Source organism: Pantherophis guttatus, chromosome 11 (genome assembly GCF_059756535.1).
Source record: "Pantherophis guttatus breed Tessera chromosome 11, ASM5975653v1, whole genome shotgun sequence".
NCBI lineage: Eukaryota > Metazoa > Chordata > Lepidosauria > Squamata > Colubridae > Pantherophis > Pantherophis guttatus.
Genome location: NC_142073.1, coordinates 10,915,741 through 10,935,753, shown reverse-complemented (window position 1 = coordinate 10,935,753; position 20,013 = coordinate 10,915,741). Strand labels below are relative to the sequence as shown.

The following is a 20,013-nucleotide window of genomic DNA, read 5'->3' as shown; positions in this document are numbered from 1 at the left end:
AGCTTGCCACCAGAAGTTGTTGGTGCTCCATCACTGGAGGTCTTTAAAGAAGAGACCCGACAGCCACTGGTCTGAAATGATACAGAGTCTCCTGCTTGAGCAGGGGATTGAACTAGAACAGGGGTCAGCAACCTGTGGCTCTGGAGCCGCATGTGGCTCTTTCATCCCTCTGCTGCGGCTCCCCGTCACTCAAAATATGCATCACAACCACCAATGTGCGACACTTGCCGGCACGCGATTTATTGAGCTTTTCAACCCCCGGTAGGCCAACCATGGATAAATCCAAGAAAAGAAAAGTTTCAGAGGAAAACAGAAGGTTTAATTCAATTCCATATGCTAGTTTTGTGGCCGCTCAAGAAATAGTCAGGCACAGGAAGGGTTTTGTGGCTCCCGATGTTTTCTTTTCTGTGGGAAACGGGTCCAAATGGCTCTTTGAGTGTTTAAGCTTAAGTTTAAGTTTAATGCGATTTCTATGCCACCCTATCTCCAATGGACTAAGGGCGGCTCACCACAGTAAAATACACAATAACATTAATACAATATAAAATTAAAAAAGGTTTAAGGTTGCAGACTCCCCCGCCCCCAGGCCCCTTTCCAGCTCAATGGAGATTCTCAGTCATCCAAGTCATGGTTGTCCCAAAGGTGTTTTTTTTTTTCCCCTCCCAAGATGGTTGCCAGGTCTGCTTCCAAAAAATAGCGGACAAGCAGGGTGGGGGGTGGGGTGTTAAGTAGTAAAAAAATAAAAAAAAAATTACAATTAAATTATATATTTTCTTACAAACATTTTAACACGTATTAAAATAATCCCTTCAAAACTTTACTTAAAATTGATACACAAGAAAGATACATATTGGAATGGAGAAAGATGGATTGATTATATTCAAAATAAGTATCAGACAAGAAAATATCAAATAGTTTATGAATGAATGTTAAACTTTAGAAGTATTATGTTATCAATAGTGGAGTTAAGGTTTTGGGGGGGGAATTTGGCAGTTTAAGAATAGTTAGGCTAATTTAGCATATGATTGTTAACATAAATACCCTGTATTTTGCTCTGGGAAGTCTGGGGGGGAGGGGGGGAAGGGGTGTGGGGGTGGTGGGGAGGGAACGAGGGGGGGGATTTTTCTTTGTAAAACTTTTCAATAAAAAAAACTTTACTTAAACTTCAAAAATTAAGTAAACTTCAAAACTATCAAGAGCCTTGATAGTACAGTGGTCTAAGCACCCTGTTATTAACACAGCTGCCTGCAATTACTGCTGGTTCGAATCTCTCCAAGGCTCAAGGTTGACTCAGCCTTCCATCCTTTCTAAGGTAGGTGAAATGAGGACCCAGTTTGTGGGGCCAATAAGCTGACTTTGTATAAATATACAAAAGTATGAAGGCGATTGCTTAACACATTGTAAGCAGCCCTGAGTCTCCGGAGAAGGGCGGCATATAAATCAAATTAAAAAAAAAAAACATCAAATATATTATAATACTATGTAAAATATTAAATTACATTTTACTTTGCTGTCATGCGCATTTTTTATTTGACCGCGCAGCTTTGATCAATTCTTTGGGTTTAAGGGATAATTCTTTACTTTCAATGCCACGTTGAGAAATATTAAAAAAAATATACAATCCTAAAGTTTTTGAATAAAAAAAAAATGTCCACTATTTTGTGAAAAAAAAAAGATAGTGAACATAATGTGAAAAAAAGCGGGACTGTCCGCTCAAATAGTGGACACCTGGCAACCTACGCACAGTCACTCAAGCACTCGTCACCTCTCGTCTGGACTATTGTAACGCTCTCTACATGGGGCTCCCCTTGGGGTACACCCGGAGGCTCCAACTTGTGCAGAATGCGGCCGCACGGGGGATTATGGGAGCGACGGGGCGCTCCCATGTGACTCCTCTCCTGCGCGAGCTGCATTGGCTTCCGGTGGACTTCCGGGTGCGCTTCAAGGTGTTGGTGATCACCTTTAAAGCGCTCCATGGCTTAGGGCCGGGGTACTTACGGGACCGCCTTCTGCCACCAATAGCCTCCCACCGGCCAGTTCGCTCCCACAGAGAGGGCCTCCTCAGGGTGCCGTCCGCCAGACAATGCCGGCTGGCGACCCCCAGGAGGAGAGCCTTCTCTGTGGTGGCACCTACCCTTTGGAACCATCTACCCCCAGAGATACGAGTGATCTCCGACCTCCGGACTTTTCGTCGGGCCCTAAAAACTCATCTCTTTCAGTTAGCCGGTCTCTCTCGATTTTATGATTATTATGGTTGGTTTTTAAATTTTGATACGGATTTTAAATTGATAAAATTTTAAACTATGGGCCAATATTTAATTATTTTAAATTCTATTTTTAATCGTCCTTTATGTCGAAATGCTTTTATTTTGGCTGTTCACCGCCCTGAGTCCGAAAGGAGAAGGGCGGTATAGAAATTTGAATAATAAATAAATAAATAAGTAAATAAGTAAGTAAGTAAGTAAGTAAGTAAGTAATTAAGTAAGTAAGTAATTAAGTAAGTAAGTAAGTAAGTAAGTAAGTAAGTAAGTAAATAAATTAAATAAATAAATAAATAAATAAATAAATAAATAAATAAATAAATAAATAAATAAATAAATAAATAAATAAATAAATAAATAAATAAATAATAAACCTTCCTTCCAACTCCGATTTCCCATTCTGATTCTTTGCGCAGCCCCTGCTGGGAGGGACCCGCGCAGCAGCCCGAATCCACAAGGCACCAGCCCAAGGAAGCGCTTCCTCCTCCTCCTCCACCCCTTCGACTCGGGTTGCCCAGGTAGAAGGGGAGGAGCGAAGGGCAACAGGGAGCGGAGCCTGCAGAGCAGCCAGACCGCAGTTGGTGCTGCGCCCGGGCGCTCAAGCGAGGCGGCGAGGGCGCACTGGTGAGTTGGCCACGGAGGCAGCCCCGGCTCCCCTAACCAGCCGCTGGAGATGACGGAGACGCTGCTGCCCACCGGCTGTCCGGCCGCGGACCAGAGAGGCGCCTGCTATTTTCGCAAGGTGAGCGCAGGGCAGGGCAGGGGGGGGTCCCTCCTGGCGCGGGATCTACCGACTCTTGGCGAGGTTTCCCGGGAGTGGAAGTGGGGGGATCTTTGCTTCCACCCCACCCCCATCCCACCTGGTTCCGATTAGTTCTGTTCTCATCTGGTCCGGTTGGCACTGGACTTTTGCAAAGCAAAACAAAGCAAAATCATCATCATCATCATCATCCCGCCTGCAAGCAAAGCAAAATAATAATAATTATCATCATCCTCCCGCCTGCGTAACAGGTATTTTCTCCGCCGATTCGGAGCCTCCTTTATTTGAAGTTGAAGGGAAAAATGCAGAGGAGAATTGGGGAGGGGTGTGTGTGAAGGGGTGTTTTGCCTTCCGCGACAGAGAGACGAGCCTTACCCCCGCCATCCCCTTCCAGCTCCCTTCCTTCTTGGCGAAGGGAAAATCTCGGGAAAAGTTCTGCGTTTTTCCCTCCCACTCCTTGTATAAACTGGGAAAGGAGTGTAAACTCTGCCTGGTGGGTGAAAACTGAATTAGGGGAAGGGGTAGTGGTGGTGTGGTGGGTGAGGACTGGGGAGACACTGACTGACTCTCATCCAGAAATGCACTTTTTAAAAATTTTAATTTGATTTATATGCCGCCCTTCTCCGGAGACTCAGGGCGGCTTACAATGCGTTAAGCAATAGCCTTCATACTTTTGGATATTTATACAAAGTCAGTTTATTGCCCCCACAATCTGGGTCCTCAATTTACCTACCTTAGAAAGGATGGAAGGCTGAGTCAACCTTGAGCCTGGGGAGATTCGAACTTACAGTAATCGCAGGCAGCTGGTGTTAATCACAATGCTATCAGTCTGCTGAGCCACTTGGTCCCTTGGGTTGTCTGCTGCCTTCCCCCACTCCACCCCGGTCCTGCCAGCTGCATGCTATATGGGATATATTTATGGATCAGAAATAGGCACAACGCCTTGGCATCGCTTTGCGGAGGGTGATAAACTGGGCAGTACGGGAGAGTGGCATCTGGGGTCAGTAGAATTTGCTGGAGATTTCTTCTGCGTGGTGCCACGCTCTTGTGGCTTTTATGGGAAAGGGGTCTGGGTAGGTCTTGGCTTTTTGTGAGACCCATCTCGGTTAAGGGTGCTTGGCACATGCTTTCCTTGCCTTGATCAGGGAATTAAATGCGAAACCTGATCCTTTGATTAACAGCTTTTTGTTCAAGGTACGATATTGAATGAACTAAAAAAAAAAAAAAACTGTACTGAATGAACTCGCAAAACTGATTAATTCTATAACCCAACAGTGAGTGAATATAGCCGGTTTATTCTCAGGCCACAGTTAGTATTTCTGCTGGGAACTTAAGAGGGGGTGGGTGGGGGAAAGCCAGGCCTAATTTTATGTTGTTTTACTCAAATTCTTGCTAGATTTACTCGGGAACCGAGTCTTACTATGTGTTGAATCCATAAGGGAAGATCTACGATTGTGTTTCCCAATTACTGTTTGGTTAATATCTACCAAAAGGAGAGAGATCGTTTCAATAAACTTCATTAGCTTCCCTTAATTTTGGCCGGGGTAAAATTGTGCTTAGATGTCCCATGAACCTGTTGTTGCAGGTGACAAAGGCCAGTGTAAAGTAGACAAACAATTCCATTTGCTGAAATTGGATTGATAATGTTCGGTGAGCATGAATAAGGCGAATCGTTATTGCCTTTGAACATTTGAAAAATTAAATTCTGGGCAACTTTTAAAGGGGTTTTTGAGGCTGCAGTCACAGATTTGGGGGATATCTGTTGAAGGGTCTCAATCTGGACACCTCCACATTAGAGCAAGAACAACTCCTTCCTTAAGGTGTACATGTGCCTTTGGAAATAATGCTGCCAGAATTGAATGGCATACAGTAGTGGGATTCAAATCCCGGCACTACTGATTCGCTCGCTTTGATGATGTCTGGGCGGGTGGGTGCCGCCGCTGCTACCAGTTTGCCCGAACTGGGGTGAACCGGTAGCAACTTACCCCTGATGGCATACCCTTGGTTTTAAGAGTGTGACTTCGGACTTTTAGATGTCTGCTATGGGAACAAACAAACAGATAAACAAAAAACAAAACAAAACACACAGATTGTCTAATGATCTCAAAAGGTCCAGGATACAAAACTTCTTTACAAAACTTATACCTTCAGTTTTGTAAAATCCTGTTTTAAAGTAAGGAAGTGCTCATTATAGCAGCTAGTAGGTGCAACTTAATTATGTAGCATTGCATGCTCATTTAATATATATCAGCATCTGCTACATCTGTGTAAGTGGTAGAAATAACCACTGTCTCAATGGGGTGGTGTGATGCATTTTTCCTGTTCCGCTGAAGCCTTTTCTGCTCTTGGTAGTGTCATATATTTAACATTCCTTCAGAAGCAACTTCTGCTTCCTACTTTTCATATACTTCCAGATAAGAATCCGCAGACCTTTTAAAAATTATAATCCCTTGCAAACAATTGACTTCACCGGATTTCCCAAAGATAGGTGAACTTTCTGTTCCTTTGGCTTACGATCAGTCATACTAAATCAGTCACTGATAACTGCAATGTTCAGGCCAAACCCAGTGGGTTGTTCCACTAACTAAAATTAGGGAGAGCTTGAGAGCAAGTATTTGACAAACTCAAGTATTGCAGTACAGTATATCTCTGGGGTTCATGCATTGTAGAAAAACAAGTTTTTTAAAAATAAATAAATAAATAAATGTTGATTTACCAATGAAGGCGAATATACGTGTCCCAGATTGGATCCTGCAAAAGTTTATTTGTTGAAGAAGCCACTTTAGCTGGGCTTGTATTTATTTATTTATTTATTTTATATTTTGTATTTCTGGACTGCCCATCTCACTCAGTAAATGGTATACAGTACAGTGCAGTTGTTGTTGTTGTTAGTTGCGAAGTCATGTCCGACCCATCGCGACCCCATGGACAACGTTCCTCCAGGCCTTCCTGTCCTCTACCATCCTCTGGAGTCCATTTAAGCTCACGCCAACTGCTTCAGTGACTCCATCCAGCCACCTTGTTCTCTGCCGTCCCCTTCTTCTTTTGCCCTCAATCTTTCCCCGCATTAGGCTCTTCTCCAGGGAGTCCTTCCTTCTCATTAGGTGGCCAAAGTATTTAAGTTTCCTCTTCAGGATCTGGCTGTCTAAAGAGCAGTCAGGGTTGACCTCCTCTAGGACTGACCGGTTTGATCGCCTTGCAGTCCAAGGGACTCGCAGGAGTCTTCTCCAGCACCATAGTTCAAAGGCCTCAATTCTTTGGCGCTCAGCCTTTCTTATGGTCCAACTTTCATAGCCATAAATTGCAACTGGGAAAAACCGTAGCCTTGACTATACACACTTTTGTTGGCAGGGTGATGTCTCTGCTTTTTAGTTTGTATACAGTACAGTAATATAAAACAGTATATGAGAATTAAAATGTTAAAATGTTAAAATTTTGAAAGATTATAGAATTATAAGCAAGTGTAACGAACACTCTGAGCCATAAACCAAATAAGATATATCAAGACTTAATGGAGTTACGAGAAATCAGTATGGTAATTGATAAGATCTCTCTCTCTCCCTCCCTTCCATTCCTTATGTTTACTCTATAATGATGGGTTATCAAAGCTACTGGTAGATCACAAACTTCAGTTTAAAAAGTCAAGACTCACCTAGATTAAGCTCAACTTCTAATGGTAGAAGGGCTGTTGTTTTCTTCAGAGTGGTATGGAAGGATTTCCTTCAGCTACAAAACCCTAATGAAAGGTTCTCCCATAATGAAAGGAAATTGTTCTTTTTTTAAAAATAAACAAAACGTGGAGTCATGTTGTCCTTATTAGAACCAACCAAAATGACACTTAAGGATGTGCAACCATTCTCAACAACTGCTAAGCATATTTTGATCCCATCTTGGTTAACCCTAATTAAGTTCTCCAATTATTGATTCTCCTGATGATGGATTTCTCCCCTTTATGGAGACAACTGTCATTGTTTGTTTGAAGGATTTGGGGTTGTTGGTGGGTTTGCCTCTTCTTCTCCTTCTCCTTCTCCTTCTCCTTCTCCTTCTCCTTCTCCTTCTCCTTCTCCATCTCCTTCTTCTCCTCCTCCTCCTCCTCCTCCTCCTCCAACACCACCTCCTCCTCCTCCTCCTCCTTCAGTATTCTAAAGGAAAGAAATCTAATAAGGTATGTCAGATCTCGGTTTTGCATTTTCCGCCAACTAGGAATGTGACAATGGAGGAGTTAGCCTCAGGTGAGAGCTTACAAGTTGGCAAAGTTTCTGCCTGTGTATTAGATTACCAGGTTAAATTTAGGGCACTTCTAACAACAACATTGGCAGGGTTGGCAGCTCATTTGAGAGCGCCTGGCATCAACAGGTTTCAACTTCATCAGAAAGTTGTGCAAATATTAGTGAGAGTATCTTTCTCCCACCCCGCTTCTCTTTCTTTCTCTCTTTCTGTCTCTCTCTCTCTCACTCTCTCTGGTAAATATACATACGTGCCTGGCTAAACTCTCCACCCAGTTATGATGATTGGGTGAAGTGAAAGTGTAGCCTTAGATAATCCAAGAAAGTGGAGAGCTTTAAATAGTGTAACCAATGTACAGATGGCCTGAGGAGTGGGCTTCAAAAATTTTAGCAAGGAGTTCTCTGCCCGGTTGCTGGGTGGGCGTGGACATGGTGGGTGTGGCCTAGTCGGCCTCCTGCACCATGGGTGTGGGGGGCATTTTTGCCCTCCCCAGGCTCCTAGAAAGGCTCTGGAGGCTGGGGAAAGCAAAAAAATGGGCCTTCTGGTCCCACTGGAAGTTGGCAAATGGGCTGTTTCCGTCCTCCAGAGGGCCTCCGGGGAGGATGGGGAAGGCTGTTTTCGCCCTCCCCAGGCTCCTAGAAAGGCTCTGGATATCACCTCTGGATCACATGACCTCAGGACACTGCAACAGTCATAAATATGAGTCAGTTGCCAAGCCTATGAATTTTGATCATGTGACCATGGGGATGCTGCAATGGTCATAAGTGTGAAAAACTGTAATAAGTCACTTTTTTCAGTGCCATTATAACTTTCCATGGTCATTAAAAGGACTGTTGTAAGTCGAGGTCTTCCTGGGTTAGAATTTGACCTGGAAGAGCAGAGTTCCAATGTCTCTTCAGCTACCAAACCAGGCTCTGCATCTTATTTACATTGAGGGGGTGCCTAAGACAGGAAATCAGAGATCCTATTTTTATTATCTTAATTCCTTAGAGGAAGAGTGGGAAAAACAGAAGAAGTAAACAACAATTTTTCCATGGTACAGCCCATTCTTTGGAAGCAGGTGTAGAATCTGCATGATGAGCAGCTTTAAAGTGGCTTCTTATATTGCACCAAGCCATGATTGGCCTAACGTGGCTTATTGACTAAAGCATAACTGGCTCCATGTAAAACTCCAAAACCAAACAAACCCCAGTTTGCATCAATAGGAACTCATGCTTTCTTCTAACCACCGAAATATGTCACCGATATGTCCTGTCTTCTAAACTCAGTTCTTCTTCCCTAAGTAGAGTTGTAGACTTCTCCTCTTTGATTGGAAGTTCATGTCCAAAAATGAGGAGTGATGTTAATGGAGAAGAAAAACATTGGGAGGAAGCATCTTCTCCATGGAGGTTGACTAGTGACCAGAGGGTCGCATTTCTCCTATGCTTCTCAATCCTTCCCAAACTTCAGAACATACTCACAACACCTTACCCAGTGGTGGGAAATCAGCCAGTTCGCACCACTTCGAGAGAACCGGTTGTTAACTTTCTGAGCAGTTTGGTGGACTGGTCGTTGGAAGAAATCATTAGGGTGAGATCAGTGATGGGATTCAAATAATTTAACAACTGGTTCTCTGCCCTAATGATTTCTTCCAACGACCAGTTCACCAAACTGCTCAGTTGGCCCCTCCAAGGGGAAAGATTATGACAAGCATGAACACACCCAGCCCTGAAGTAAAACTGCCTCTATTCCTCTTGATTTTCTGGAATTTTCTGGAATTTATTCTGGAAGAATAAATAAACGAATAAATAAAATTTATTCTGGAAGGATAAATCAATGAATAAATAAAATAAGTCCCTCAAAATCTGGTTATGCCATCAAGCTTCAGGGCTCCAAGGTCCCCTGGAGATACTGAGGTGTCTCCATTGTTGTTAACATCTGCTGTTCTCTCTTCGTCTTTGTGATTTTAAAATGTTTCAATAATAGTTTTTTTTTAACGTGTTAATTGTTTTATAGTCTTGTCGTCAAGCGCCCCGCCCAGAGTCAACTTTTCTGTGAGATGGGTGGCCCTGTATATTTCATGAATAAATAAATACACCTAAGGCTGATTAAACGTACAGGCAGGTTTCCAGTGGTGCGGAAGTTTAAATTTACCTTATCATTCATACTCCCCGTTCATGAAGCAAGATAGCTGAGGCATTAGTCACGCTCCCGTGACATGGCTGGGGTGGGGGGGTGCCGTGTTAGCCAAATGTGCCAGAAAATGCTGCAGGTTGTTCATCTGATGATTAAGAACTCAGCCCTAGGGTTACGGTAAAATGGGGAAGAGAAAGATTGACTCTGGCAAACAGAAGGACAGTAGAAATATTTATAGCCCATTGTTTGGCAAAGCAAATGTAGGCAGATGAGATAAGAAATAGCCCATCCCTTCAGGGCACTCTTGGTTCTTATTCTTTTCTCTTTTTTTTTTTAAATTTGATTTATATGCCGCCCTTCTCCGGAGACTCAGGGCGGCTTACAATGCGTTAAGCAATAGCCTTCATACTTTTGTATATTTATACAAAGTCAGCTTATTGCCCCCACAAACTGGGTCCTCATTTCACCTACCTTAGAAAGGATGGAAGGCTGAGTCAACCTTGAGCCTTGGAGAGATTCGAACCAGCAGTAATTGCAGGCAGCTGTGTTAATAACAGGGTGCGTAGACCACTGTACTATCAAGGCTCTTCTTATTTCTTATTTACTTATTTATCTACTTTCTTATTTCTCTCTTAGTAAAGTTATCTGATTCTATTGATGAGCTATTTGTCTTTTCCCCCCTTTCTTTCTGCCTGCATGGATGGGTTTTAGAATCTTACCACTAGTCATTGGAAGAACCATTACTGGATCAGTAAGATTCTAATGTTTGGGATGCGGTGGTTCAGTGGCTAAGACGCTGAGCTTGTCGACCGAAAGGTTGGCAGTTCAGCGGTTCGAATCCCTAGTGCCGCGTGACGAGGTGAGCTCCCATGACTTGTCCCAGCTTCTGCCAACCTAGCAGTTCGAAAGCACGTAAAAAATGCAAGTAGAAAAATAGGGACCACCTTTGGTGAGAAGGGAACAGCGTTCCGGATGCCTTTGGCGTTGAGTCATGCTGGCCACATGACCATGGAGACGTCTTCAGACAGTGCTGCCTCTTCGGCTTTGAAACTGAGATAAGCACTGACCCCTAGAGTCGGGAACGACTAGTACATATGTGTGAGGGGAACCTTTACCTTTACTTTTCAGATTCTAATTCCCCCCCCTCCCGGCCGTATCAGCTTCTCTGATTCTTATTTCCATTTCTAAGACATGTACTTGTGCCTTTGTAATTTCCTGGCCCCTTTGTATTAGCTTAAGCTGGGTGGGGGCAGTGACAGGTTGGCCAGAGACAACATTTTCAAAGGCAAAGTTGCATTGCAAAGAGAAGTTGGATTTCCTATATATATCACCTTGAATTCGAAAAAGGAGAAAAAACGTGAAAGGAAGGAATCATTTCACAAATGTAAAAAAAAAAAAAAAAGGTGCTTTTTGTGGAGCTCAGATGGGCCAAGCTGACAAATTGGTATAATATTCTGTAACAGGAAGAAAAATCTGCTTTGTTCATTTCCAGTTGCTTGTGTTTGATACAGTCTGAAAGTATGTCTTTTTTTTTTCCCAAATAAAGGAAACTGGACTTTCTTGGTTTTTTCTTGAAAATGTTTCAGTTCTTATCCAAGAAGCTTCTTCAGTTAACTCAAGAGATTAAGTTAGACAGCTTTGGATAAAATACGACTTTTCATATGTAAAATACTACAATAGATTTTCAATTGTATAAATTGCTTTAATGTCCTGGCTGATGACCCATTTAATTGCCCTATAATCCTTTGACTATTTCTGATTTTTATTTAGATGGCCGCTACTGATTCATTTTGGGGCAGTGAGTTATACATATAAATTGTTAAAGAGCTGGGTGAAGAAGGAACTCTTTCAAGTTGGCTGCAGGAATCTTCAGGGCAGCCTTTCTCAAGTTTAGCAAGGTTAAGATGTGTGGACTTCAACTCCCAGAATTCTGCAGCCTTTGGGAGTGGGGAGAGGTTGAGGAATTCTGGAAGTTGACCTTCATAACATCTTAAAGTTGCCAGGAAGTTTGAGAAATGCTGCTTTAGGCTGTAGCAGCTTCCTTTATGAGTGTTTCTATGTCAGCCTTCCCCAGATCTTGACTCAAAATTCTCATGCTGGCTGAGGAATTCTGAGAACTGAAGTCCTGCCAGCTGGAATGCATCCAAGTTGGGGAAAACTGATCTATTCTATATATACTTGCTAGTTTTGCAGGAACCTGTATCATCTTTTTAAGTTTTCAAGAGATGGATATAGGATTAGTACGGTTCACTAAGCATGAAAAATACAGTCCTTTCTCATTTTTCCTCCCCAAATTCTACTCTTCAGAGAAAGCCCTGTTCTGCTCTACTGAATTCCCAAGTTGACATAAACATAGGTTGGATTCAGATAACACACTCCAAATAATAAAGTGGTTTCTTTGGTTTTGGCTTAGCTTTGCAAATCCAGCCTATTGACCCAAAACCTGGGTTAGCGTAATGACAGAATAGTGAATTAATAGAAGGGCGTCCATCTAATCCACTTGCTTGATTTAATGTAGGCCAGCAATATAAGAATGTTTCTTGACCGAGAACTGACAGATCTTGTTACTGAAGATTTTGAGTGGTGAAGTATGTAAATCCAGGGGTTTGGGAAGAAGAAATGTGAGAAATCCCCCTTTTGCAAGCAAAAAAGTGAATAGACGGTGCTTTCTAAGCAATTGTTTGTGTTCAGAGAAGCAATTAGTGTTTCAATCGTTTGTTTGCTTTGGTGAGGAGACAATAACACTGGTGGAGCTTCAGAAGTCATGGAAACCACAGGAGCAAATCCACCTTCAGCTTCGCCTTATCTCGCTGTGAACCCAATGTATGCTATGCTCTGTGTTGGTGGCTTATCAGTTGAAACACACAGCAACAGATGAAGTCACTCACACACACACACATCCCCAGTTCCCGCTGGCGTCAAGCCCAAATAACCTTTTCTACAGAACAGTCGCACCTTTGGAAATGTATTTCTGTCACTCAGGAGATCTGATTTCGGAATTCAGAACTGTTTACGGAAAAAGCCAATTTGTCGTTCAACTAGACTGGAGGTATTTCCCGTCTGCTTGGTTATTGCAACAATATTCATTTTCCTCCGTTGAATAATATCATGGCTGGGCAGCTCTCGATCTATTAGTATGAGTCTTATTCTGGTGGTTAAAATTTCCAACAATATATAGGCTGTATATGTATGTGATGTTACCTAGTTTGCTAATGAAACATCTACAAGGAGACCACCAAGCTCAGAAAGAACCAAAGACCTCAATAATCTTGTTTCCCTGATGTTTTAAAATATGGCTTGTGTGTGTTGCTACTATTGGGAAGCTTCAGGGGTGGGCTTCAAAAATTTCAGCAAGGGGTTCTCTGTCTGATTGCTGGGTGGGCGTGGCCTAGTTGGCCTCCTACACCACAGCTGGGGGGGGTGTTTTTGCCCTCCCCAGGCTCTGGAGGCTTTCCTCGAGCCTCTGTGAGGGCGAAAACAGCCTCCTCAAGCTTCGGGCCTTCCTGAACTTTCGGTAGGCCTGTTTTTTGCCCTTCCTGAGCCTCTGTGCGCGCCATGCACTTACGTGCACCAAAAACGGGCTGCGTGGGGACTCCTGGGAGGGGAGGATCGGGGCGGGATGGGCAGGGCCAGTTAGGAGTGGGATTTGGGGGTTCTCCGAACTGGACAGAATCTTAGCTAGAGGTTCTCCTGAAGACCTGAACCCCTGCAAATCCCCAGCACCCCACCCCTGGGACGCTTCCTCCTCTTCAAAGCTGAAGCAGTGAAATCCAACGTAAGCAGATGCACCTTGTGACAAATATACAAGCCACTGAACACTCCAAATTGCCCACTAAGATGATTTACTGAGGCTTGATTGACGGTTCGCTGGCAACTAAAGGTCTCTTTCGACTGTTGAGGACAGCTTGCAGGAAAAAAAATTGGATTTCCCAAACATCCTTTAACCAAATGGGTTGGATTGTTAAAGCAGTGGAAGACAGGAGATTGCAGAGATGGGGTATTTCTTCTGTAATTGTTGCACTCAAATTATATATTAAGCCTGTGAGATGTAGGCTGCAGCCCCAGAATTACATGCAGCTTCACTGAAGCCTCTAGAGATGCAGCCCAGATTCTTATTTTTAATGCAGCAAGGAGAGAAACACTTGATAAATAATTCTCTTGACTATATTTAATAATACCTTGCTGCATTTCACGCCATTCGGCTTCATGTTTGTCTTTGCTCTTCCAAATTCTTCAGTATTTGATTCAAAGTCAGTCCTTTGTCCCCAGAATGTTGTGCCCTTTTGTTAAAGGAACACTTTAATTGTTTCTAGAATGTAATAAATAATAAAATGTAATGTGTCATGCTAATATGCACTGATGGCAGCTCTAGGGAAATGAAAGCAGGTTTCTTGAGAAGCAATTAAGGAGTAGCACTACTCCATGTAATAGATCTTAGGCAGGCCACAAAGGTCTCCATTCTTCCAATATAATACATTAGGGAGCTATTTATTTATTTATTGAGATCTGCATCCATTGAAAGGCTAAATTCAATTGCAAAAAAACCACACCCTAATGGACTGTACTCTGCATGCATTTCCGGCAGTCATTGGTTTCATCAATCAACATTTCAATAGAATCAATCACTCCAATTGTCTGCAGGAGTTCTCCATTTTTTTTTTTCAATGGTTTCATTATCAGAAGTTTTAAAAAGTGGACTGCTGGCACTTTGATTGCTTAGCGATTTAGTTCAGTTGCTAACTGTGAATTTTGATTGAGGCTCTCTAGAGGTTTCAATACCAAGCACCTTTTTTTATTTCTAAGTCTTACAGACAACAGCTTGACTGGTTTCTGAATGCAAGTCTGCAACATGGGCCTTTCTTTTCCCACCCTCACCCAGCCCCAAAAAGAAAGAACAACAAAGAAATTGGATTTTATTCAAATGGGAGGCAAGTAGTTTAAATTCGTATGGCTAGCCGGGCACACATTAACTTTCTTGCTTCCATTGTTCATTTCTTCGAAATAAGAGTGTCATGTCAGACTCGTATCTTATTCTTCAGGCATTTAAGACAGCTTTTTCTCCGAGAGACATGTTAAGGAGGACAGGAACTCTCCTTTTAGATAAAAGTTCCCCTGGCACATATGTGCTAGTCGTTCCTGACTCTAGGGGGCGCTGCTCATCTCTCTTTCAAAGCCAAAGAACCAGCACTGTCCAAAGACGTCTCTGTGGTCATGTGGCCGGCATGACTAAACACCAAAGGTGCATGGAACACTGTTACCTTCCCACCAAAGTTGGTCCCTATTTTTCTACTTGCATTTTTTATGTGCTTTAGAACTGCTAGGTTGGCAGAAGCTGGGACAAGTCACGGGAGCTCACCCCATTACGCGGCGCTAGGGATTCAAATTGCTGAACTGCCGACCTTTTGATCGACAAGCTCAGCATCGTAGCCACTGAGCCACTGCGTCCCATTTAAGACAGCTTTTTCTCCGAGAGACATGTTAAGGAGGACAGGAAGTCTCCTTTTATATACTGGTTAATATTTGCCCAGCTCTGCTTTTACTGGGTTTCCAATGCAACTCATTAACTTCCAATGGAGACTTTAACTCTCTCTCACCAGCCTCCATCCAAGCAGCAAACCATTCTTTTCTCAAACGTACCTCAAGGGACATCGGTGTTTTTCATAAAATCTGTTTTAGGCCAACTTTCCTTGCCTTCCCCTGCTTTGAAAAGAAAACAGGTATTTCTGAAAAGAATAAGTTGATCTGCTTTCTGTGTTTCAGTAATTCAAGTAATAAGGGGAACAGAAATATCTCCTTTCTTTGACATGGGAGGTAGCTTGGACCATGAGGGAAGAACTGAAGAACGGTCCATGGTCCATGGTCCATGTAGAGACTGATCAGAAGTTTGTTCAGAAATAAGGACTCAGTGACAACACTTTGACCTATGGACTCCTTGGTTATCTGTCAAAGTTCGAGTAGGATCCATTGGTACTGCTTACTGTCCAGGGCTTCAGCTCCAGTCTTAATGGACAATATTGACTACCCATTGAGCTTCCATCAGGAAGCTCAAACTGCCCAAGGAGCTGCTGATCCAGTTCTTCAGAGGAATTATTGAGTCTGTCATCTGCACCTCTATAACTGTCTGGTTCGGTTTTGCAACTCAACAAGACAGACACAGACTTCAGAGGATAATTAGAACTGCAGAAAAAACATTGGCTACCAACCGGCCTTCCATTGAGGACCTGTATACTGCACAAGTCAAAAAGAGGGCTGTGAAAATATTTACAGACCCCTCGCATCCTGGACATAAACTGTTTCAACTCCTACCCTCAAAACGACGCTATAGAGCACTGCACATCAGAACAACTAGACACAAGAACAGCTTTTTCCCGAATGCCATCACTTTGCTAAACAAATAATTCCCTCAACACTGTCAAGCTATTTGCTAAGTCTGCATTACTATTACTATAAGTCTCATCTTATATATCACTCATCTCCTTCCACTTATGTCTGCATGACTGTAACTTTGTTGCTTGAATCCTTACGATTTATATTGTTTCCTAGTATGATTCGATTGTTTATTTGCACTCTATGACTGTCTTTGTGACAGCCTCTTAGATATTTGGAACCGGGTTTTGAGGAATTACCTGGGTCTGCCAGTTTTGATGGCCTTGGCTTTTGATCTTTCCTTGATTTTGAAGCTTTACTGCCCTTAATACGGTGTTTGTTCTAGTTAAGCAATCTGTTTAACCTGTTCTGCAGTCCTAATCATATTTGAATTTCTTATCTTTCGGTAAGAGAGTAGCCACAAAATAAAACTGTTTCTCTTTTTTAAAAAAAAAGAAAATAGAAAAGAAAAGATAACACACAGCAGAAGTGCCATGTCTTCTAGTTTTCTTTGTGTGAGATCTTGTCATGAATGAAGATAAGGTTTTTTTTTTTAATCTAAGCAAGATTTTCTAAAAGAAACTTGAGGAAATCCCTCCCAACAACGTTGGCCATTATAGTCTCTTTGTAAGATATTCAGATATCCAGATAGCCTGGGCTAGGTGGGGAAAAATGCTTGGAATTCCCGTTTGTGGATTGAAACACGACATAAAAGTGAAATATTCTCACATACCAAGGTGACAGCCTTACATTTGGACAAGTTATTTTGGAGACGTCGGGTCAGCTATCTGCTGTTTTGATCTGTTTCTGCTCTGGTTGATGAAAAACACAATAAAAGGCCAGTTTGTGGTATGGCAGTGTGGTTTGATAACATCTCTTGAATGAAATGAAACACCGGGTCATTTGAAGGCAACACTTCCTTCTGAAGGACCACAGCTCACAGGTCAGTTTCCAGGATGTGGCTTGTTTAAAGAGTCTGACAGGTTCCATCTCTGTCATCCTAAATTACATATGAGGGCTTTGAAGATTTCCAGATCTCGAAGACTGGATTCCATGGGCCAGTTCGCTGGCAGTAGGGGCTACATTTAGCTCAGCCTCATTGTGGTTTTGTTGGTACTGGCATAATTGTGATGTGCCAGCCGTTGCACTTTGTGTACCATATTTATGGCACAACACGAGGAGTAGATTCAGCCAATGTTCATAATTTGGCAGTTTATAATTCGGTGCCAAATGCTGAAATTCATCTTGGTTTAATGAGATGTGAAAACCCAATCCTGCACGATATCTTCCTTCAAGGACAGCATGTGCAGGGGTATGTGGACATGGCTGGTGGAACTTCGAAAATGGGTCATAATAAAGTAGAATACTTTATTGGCCAAGTTTGATTCAGCACATAAGAAATTTGTCTCCGGCGCAAATGCTCTCGGTGTACATGTAAAACAAGAGAGTAATATTGTGCATAATAATGATACCAATAAGAGGGGGTAGTAATGAGCCATGGTGGCACAGTGGTTAGAGTGCAGTACTGCAGGCTACTTCTGCTGCCTGCCGGCTGCCTGCAATTTGGCAGTTCGAATCTCACCAGGCTCAAGGTTAACTCAGCCTTCCATCCTTCCAAGGTCGGTAAAATGAAGACCCAGATTATTGAGGGCAATAGGATGACTCTGTAAACCGCTTAGAGAGGGCTGTAAAAGTACTGTGAAGCGGTATATAAGTCTAAGTGCTATTGCTGTTGCTAAAGAAGATGGGAAGTATAATAATAATACATCCATACAACATAAGTAGCTCTGGGGAAGTCCATTGTATCTCAAATGGTCACTAGTAGTTAAAGGGGGGCTCACCTGAAATGCAATTTCTCAGATCACAGGGCATTAAGGGCTTATTGTTCCCATAAAATCAGAAGAAAAGAAAGGAAATAGCATTATAGTTCTTAAAAGTTCCTCATATTTAAAACCATTATTCAAGTAACGGATAGGTCAGTTCTCCAGGTGTGCATATTTTCATGGCCAACATCAGGGAAATATTAGTGGGAAATAATAGAAAATTTGAGCAGAAGACCTATGCTAGGAATAAACCCACAAACCCTCTGGAAACGAAATGCCTACATGACAAGACTGGTCGCAAAAGCTGATTATTGGAAGAAAAAGAAAATCAGGAGGGAGGGAAGTTGACTAACCTATTTGAGATGGTTGATGCAGGACTCATTTGTGGAAATTCCTCCAAAAATTTACAGAAGGACAGGAGACGGATCTATTCAGATAATTGCTGCACCTCAATTCCCAGCATCCCTCACCTTTGGCCATCCTGGCAGGGGCTGCTGGGAGCAATAGGTTTGCAACATCTGGAATTCTCCCTCATCTGGAGTTCCCCCTCTTGCTACAGACTTCAGGCGCAGTCCCTTGTCACATCTTCTTTCTCAAAAAGATCTAGAACTACCGTATTTACCTGAAAATAAGACCCTGTCTTATATTTTTTTGAACCCCGAAATAAGCGCTTGGCCTTATTTTCAGGGAAGTCTTATTATTTTGGGGCGCGTGGAACAAGATAGGGCTCCTCTTGACATCTTACCTGATTTCCAGCTCTGCGTTTAAATATTTTCGGGGAGGGCTTATTTTCGGGGGGGATGAGGCTTATTTTAGCGTATGCGCTCAAAAGCCCAATTGGGCTTATTATCAGGGGATGTCTTATTTTCGGGGAAACAGGGTATTTTTCTGCATGAACTCCACCATTTCTCATTCAGAATACATTTTATTAGGTTGTAAGGTGTTATAAAATACAAAATGCGAAAACAAATAAAAGGGTAGGGATAGGGAGGGGGAAAGGGCAGAGAAAAGCGAGGAAGGGTAGCGAAAGAAAAAGAAGCATTGACTTCACTGTTACAGTAGAATAGGGCATTAACAACAATCACAACTTTTTTTGTTTTACCACAATAGTATAAACCCGTCATTTCAATCTTATCACCCTAATCTGTAAAACCCAGAATCAAAAGTTTCATTCTTTTCAAAGTTTCAAAAGTTTCGTTTCTAAAATGCAGAGATAGGCTTTATTTTGGGGGGCTTCCTTCTTCCTTTCTATGATCCCGTCCTTTTGATAAAGGATGTCTTTTTATGTTATCCAGGGATGCAATCCCCTTGCGGAAACCGGGCGGAGCAAATTGCAAAATCGGAGAGCTGTCCTGAACCAGCAGATTCTGAAAGCGGTGAGGATGAGAGCTGGCGCAGAAAACCTTCTCCGGTATGTTCCCACGAGTCCCCTCTCCTTTCTGCCCGCAGTCACAAAATGCAGCCTTTGTCCTTCTCAACAGGAACAGCCTCTCACTCCCCAGCCAGCAGTCCGTTCGCTCCAACACCTTATTGGGAATAAATAGAAGGCAGAGCTTGGCATGGCGATTTACATAATGTTTTCACTGTTCTCCCCTCAAAGGAGGGGTCCGCTCTTCCACCAGCTTTCTCCTGCTTCTCTTTCTGTATGGTTTCCTTTCGAAACAAGCCCATTGCTACGTGTCATTTGATGCAACGGGATGATTTTAACCACATTCTTCTTCTTGAGTTTAAAGTAGTCATCGATTTATGATCGCAGTTGAGCCCAAACTTTCGCCTGGCAAAGCAAGACAGTTGTTAAGTGAGTTTTGCCCCATTCCACAATGGTTCTTGCCACAGTTGTTAAGTGAGTCACTTCAGTTGTTAACCTAGTAACACGGCTGTGAAGTGAATCTGGCTTGCCCATTAATTTTGCTTGTCAGGAGTTTGCAAAAGGTGACCCCAAGACCGGTGGTGGAATTCAAATTTTTTTTACTACTGGTTCTGTGGGAGTGGTGTGGCTTGGTGGGCATGGCAGGGGAAGGATACTGCAAAATCTCCATTCTCACCCCACTCCAGGGGAAGGATACTGCAAATAGAGAAAATGATAGTAAGACTCATTTTATTATTAAGTGATTGTTTTCCAAACATTTTTTTTTAAAAAAAATGCAACTTCCTTTGGCAGTGCAACGACCAGCCCCAAAGTGCGAGAACAGGTGTTGCTGGAACTCAGCTACGTCAATTCCAACCTGCAGATCCTCAAGGAAGAGTTAGAAGGACTCAATATCTCCGTGGAGGTGTACCAGAACACGGAGTAAGTAAAGGGGGGGGGAAATGATTGCAGTGATGCTCTCTTCTTCTTCTTTTTTTTTTTTTGCTAACGGATGCAAAAACAAACAAGCCAAAGAATATAAAACTGAAGAAAGAATCTTAAAAAAAAAAAAAAAAGACAAAAGAACAAGCTGTATTACTGAAATGGTCCTGC

General features: G+C 42.6%; 1 protein-coding gene across 1 annotated transcript in view; it reads left to right on the top strand.

Annotated features, from left to right (window-relative positions):
* The first annotated feature begins 2,696 nt into the window (after window positions 1-2,696).
* The window catches only part of RHPN2 (rhophilin Rho GTPase binding protein 2), a 45,357-nt gene continuing 28,040 nt past the window's right edge, over window positions 2,697-20,013 (top strand). The window contains exons 1-3 of the mRNA XM_034425772.3: window positions 2,697-3,003; window positions 18,848-18,963; window positions 19,714-19,842. Coding sequence (XP_034281663.2) covers window positions 2,935-3,003; window positions 18,848-18,963; window positions 19,714-19,842 — 314 coding nt within the window. The 5' untranslated portion in view covers window positions 2,697-2,934. The remainder of the gene's footprint in view (window positions 3,004-18,847; window positions 18,964-19,713; window positions 19,843-20,013) is intronic.